Source organism: Musca autumnalis, unplaced genomic scaffold, assembly GCF_047663935.1.
Source record: "Musca autumnalis isolate F117 unplaced genomic scaffold, ASM4766393v1 scaffold_2, whole genome shotgun sequence".
Lineage (NCBI taxonomy): Eukaryota > Metazoa > Arthropoda > Insecta > Diptera > Muscidae > Musca > Musca autumnalis.
The window spans coordinates 226,357,152-226,361,501 of NW_027411755.1; the positions used below are offsets into that span (position 1 = coordinate 226,357,152).

The following is a 4,350-nucleotide window of genomic DNA, read 5'->3' on the forward strand; positions in this document are numbered from 1 at the left end:
CTGACGTGCCTGGGTGGGGGAGCCTGTCCATTACATCGTGACAGGGATGCTCACTGCGGTAACACACAAGCAGGTACTGCATCGACAACATCTTATTGTGCTGACGCACCGGTAAAACCTTCGCCTCCTCATGAAGATGGTCCACTTGTGTGTCATGAGGGGGCACCCTGTTGCAGTCCTTAGGGCATCATTCTGGCAGGTTTGACTATTCTTCCACTGCGATGCGCTAACCTTTGCGGACCATGCTGGCGCCGCATAGCTTACCGCAGACCGGCCTATTGCATTGTATGTGGTCAACAAGGTTTCTTTATCAGCACCCCAAGTGCTGCCGGCCAGCGACTTGAGAACCTTGTTCCTACTTCTGATCTTATTGCAAATAGCTGTGGCATGCGCGGACGACTTGAACATGCTATCGAACGTTACACCCCGTATTTTAGGGTAGTTAGTGGTCGCAATCAGTGCATCATCGACCAATATGTTTAGTGGGAGCCTCATCTCAGCCGTCCATGTGGTGAACAGCGTGGCTGTGGATTTAGCGGCGGATATTTTCATATTCCTCAGATGGAAGAACTGCACTAGGTCAGCTATGTAGACATTTAACCTATCACATATGTATGTCATCGACGATAGGACCCGACGCCAAGATCGTACAATCATCCGCATACATCACGATCTCTATGCCGTCTGGAGGGTGTGGAATTTCAGAAAGGTAGAGGTTAAACAGTTCCGGAGATATCAATTTACTTATTCCTGCACCAATGTTGCATTGCTTCAGATGGTCTAGCCACTTTTTCCGCTTATGTTCGCCCACTAGCCTGTTGACTTCAAGAGTAAGTTCTCTAACTCTTGGGTCTTCGGGGTTCGTACGACGAAGCTCATCACGTTCATTTGCTAGTCCCGTCGCCTCTGCTGGGAAATTTGGTCTTATTTCGGGTTTTCGACCAGCAGGTATGTAGCGAGCGGCTGCTTTAGTGATGGTGTCTCGGAAAGTTCTCTCAGCTACCCGAGGACCTGAGGGGGTGGGCAATTGTCTGGAGCGGTGATTGGTAAATTCTCTGAAACCTTGCCAATCAGCTTTCCCATGGTTCAGGAAAGTACGGCGTTCAGAGGTTATGAAGTCGGGTGGTCTGTTTACGGAGACGATGATAGGGAGGTGGTCCGAACTAAGGGAAATGACGGCTTGCCAGGATACGTCATTTATCTGACCTGGTGCCACAATGGTGATATCTGGCGAGCTGTTGCAGTTTCCTCTAATTCTCGTAGGAGCGTCTTCATTCACCGCGCAAAACGTGGGGCTATCGATTTGCTCTGCCAGCGCTGTACCCCTCTGGTCATTACCTAGGACGGAGTGCCAAAGCTCATGATGAGTATTGAAGTCCCCTAGCACCAGACAGTTATCGCCCTCTAAAAGCAAACTAATATTGGGCATATAACGCCGGGCACAGCTATTCATCGGCGCTATGTACACATTAAGCAGCTCTACCTCGGCAGTACCACACTTTACTGCTACCCCCATACACTCCATGTATGGGTCACTAGAGCCAAGCTCAAGCGAGATAGGTCTGTACTAGACTGGTGTATTAGGAAGGCAAGTCCTCCTCCTCCGCTTCTTGTGCGATCCTTCCGCAAAACGTTGTAACCATCACAACGTAAGCTACAGGTGGCGGTGAGCTTTGTTTCCTGGATCGCGGCGACCATGATGTTTTTCCGACTCATAAAGTCCACAATTTCACTGACCTTATTGCGGAGACCGTTGCAATTGAATTGCAGGAATGATGCATTTCCGGGCCGTTGAACAACAACATTTGGTGTTAGATGCTGCATTTGGTGTTGTTGTTGGGGAGACTGCGGGGGCGTCTCGTGTTCCGACGACGACGTAGAAGACGCACTGGGTGATGTGCTGACACAGCAAGCAGCAACATACCTGTCGCTGTAATCCCGGGTGCTGCTAAGGCCGGAGCACCCACGAAAATGCACCCATTCCATTCATCCATTACATCTCACCATTGTTGACATGTGGTGGATGCGGATCTGGCAAACGGAACAGATCCATACTGGCCCGGGGTTCATTTCTATCCCGGCACGGACCAGAAGAGCTCGGAGCAGGCATTCCAGGATAAATTTCCGCTCCCATGGTGAAAAAAATACACGAACACAAACACATAATTGTTGAGGTGACGGCCCCTGGTCGAAGATTCCTCCGAGTCAATCCGGTACATAGAACCGGCCGTCGCGAGTTTGGGACCTGGTGGAACTTTTTGCCGTTCTTACATGTTGAATATGAATATTTAGTATTTGAGCAGCTCTCCACCATTCTTTAAATAATCCTGTTACTCGACAGGGTAGGGCATCATATGGACAGCTCCGTCTTTAAATTTTTTTCGTAAATTTATTTTATTTTTTCGAGAACATACTTAACTTCACTTTCACATGCTTTTATTCATTGGTGGTAGATATGTATGTGGGGGATTTTTTTTCAATTGAATTGTTTCTTGTTATCAGAAGTTAACCAACATGAATAGATTAAGTGTTTGTCGGTTCGGTGGTATGCAGCTTTGGATTTCATATAAAAACTTGAGTATTCTTACATAATAAACATACTTCATTCCGAAAACGATAATGAATAACGTGTTTGTTATAATTATTGCAGCCATATTGACCTTGACCTCTGGGGTGGTTGTTGAAAAATGGCACACTAGTGAGGATGGTAGCCTGTACTATATTGAAAAGGACCTTAAAGTAAGTACAGCTAAAGGAGTAAATAAAATAAATAAGACTCATAGAAAATTGTAATATTTTCCTAATTCCAGTATAATTGGCATGGTGCTTGGAATGAATGTGCCCGCAAAAATATGTCACTGATAGCCATCGATACCCAATATAAACATTTGCAAATCGATAAGCTAATTAAAAAACTTTTTGGTAAAAAAAACAAATTGCCTCATAAATGTTTCATTTAATATTAATAATAATAAACTCGTTTGTTTTCTTGCAGCTCCATGTCCCTCTTTTTGGATTGCAGGTCATGATAATGCCATTGATTTGCGCTATGAATGGGCAACAACAGGTGAAATTTTCTCGTTTACCAATTGGGGACCTAATCAGCCGGATCGTCTGGGCAACAACGAACATTGTGTCTTAATTTGGCAAAATACATGGCAATGGTATGACCTACCCTGTACCCATAATTTGGGTTTTATTTGTGAAGAAAATCGTTTTCTTAAAGAGAAGAAAACGGCAGTGGAAAACCTGAAAACGAAATGTGAAAATAATGGTAGTAAATTTGAAAATATTGCCGTGTTTATAAATTCTAAGCCAACGATTGAATATTTAAGTTCAGATGCAAAAATTAAAGTTGAAAATTAATGTAATGTGAAGTTGACAGTCAGCTGCTTTTTGTTTTCTTTTTCTTTGTAAGTTAGTGGCCAGTGTCTGTAAGACGTTTCGAAACTAAATTTGTTCGAATTACTACCAAACTCTTGTTAGTCCCAATTTACATTAGGCGAGTTTACTTGCGGCAATTGTCAGTTTGTGGGTGAGAGAGGGTGTTGAGAGGCAAAGGGTTACCATATACCTCACCTCTCTCTCCATCAAACTGACAATTGCCGCAAGTAAACTCGCCTAATGTAAATTGGGACTTATTGTAGAAAATTTTTGTTTGCTTCCGAAATGAAATTAATCTAGAATTTTTTGAACGAGTTTGGTTTCGAATCGTCCTTATCCGAAAACACAATAAACGTTTGAATAACGTTTTGCAAAACGTGGACCTACATACATATACCGAAATTTTTCAGCAGGAATATTGTAGACTCCCAAATTTTAGCCATTTCTGTTAGATAATGTGACTAAAAAATTCAAAATATTGAACATTGGGAGACATCGTTCTATGGGCGCTTTATCAAAACGTGGAATCAAAATCGTTTGATTCCAGATGTCGGATTCCCGCTGATGATTTCAACTTTGAAGAAAATGTGTTCACAACTAAGAAGAAGCGTTCAACGATGTTTCTATATAATTTTTTTCTTTTCAAAAGTGCGACTTTTTATAATTTTTTTTCATTCAGTTTTTCTTTTATTAAAGTGTGTTTGTTATGTATTTCCTTGGAATTTTGTATGTACCTATGTGTCTTTGTTGCTTTGCTTTTTATACCCTCAGCCTTTAGGCTAAAGAGGGTATTTACACTTTGATACGACCAAAAATGTGCCTCATCGAAATAATGGTTTTAGACCCCAAGTATGTTTGTACGATATCCGTTTCAGACAATTTTGAGTCGATCTAGCAATGTCCGTCCGTCTGTCTGTCTGTCCGTCTGTCTGTCCGTCTGTCTGGCTGGCTGGCTGGTGCGCACGA

General features: G+C 42.9%; 1 protein-coding gene across 1 annotated transcript; it reads left to right on the plus strand.

Moving 5' to 3' along the window:
* The first annotated feature begins 2,606 nt into the window (after positions 1-2,606).
* LOC141393335 (lectin subunit alpha-like) lies at positions 2,607-3,382 on the plus strand. The gene is made up of 3 exons (XM_073966330.1): positions 2,607-2,739; positions 2,811-2,922; positions 2,996-3,382. The coding sequence occupies exons 1-3, from the start codon at positions 2,620-2,622 to the stop codon at positions 3,364-3,366; spliced, it is 603 nt and encodes a 200-aa protein (XP_073822431.1). The 5' UTR covers positions 2,607-2,619; the 3' UTR covers positions 3,367-3,382.
* Positions 3,383-4,350: the final 968 nt, after the last annotated feature.

Excerpts from the sequence above, each read along its gene's own strand:
- LOC141393335 (XM_073966330.1), top strand. The coding sequence starts at position 2,620 with ATGAATAACGTGTTTGTTATAATTATTGCAGCCATATTGACCTTGACC. Across the intron at positions 2,740-2,810 it reads ATATTGAAAAGGACCTTAAA|TATAATTGGCATGGTGCTTG; the intron begins GTAAGTACAGCT and ends TCCTAATTCCAG. Across the intron at positions 2,923-2,995 it reads GCTAATTAAAAAACTTTTTG|CTCCATGTCCCTCTTTTTGG; the intron begins GTAAAAAAAACA and ends GTTTTCTTGCAG.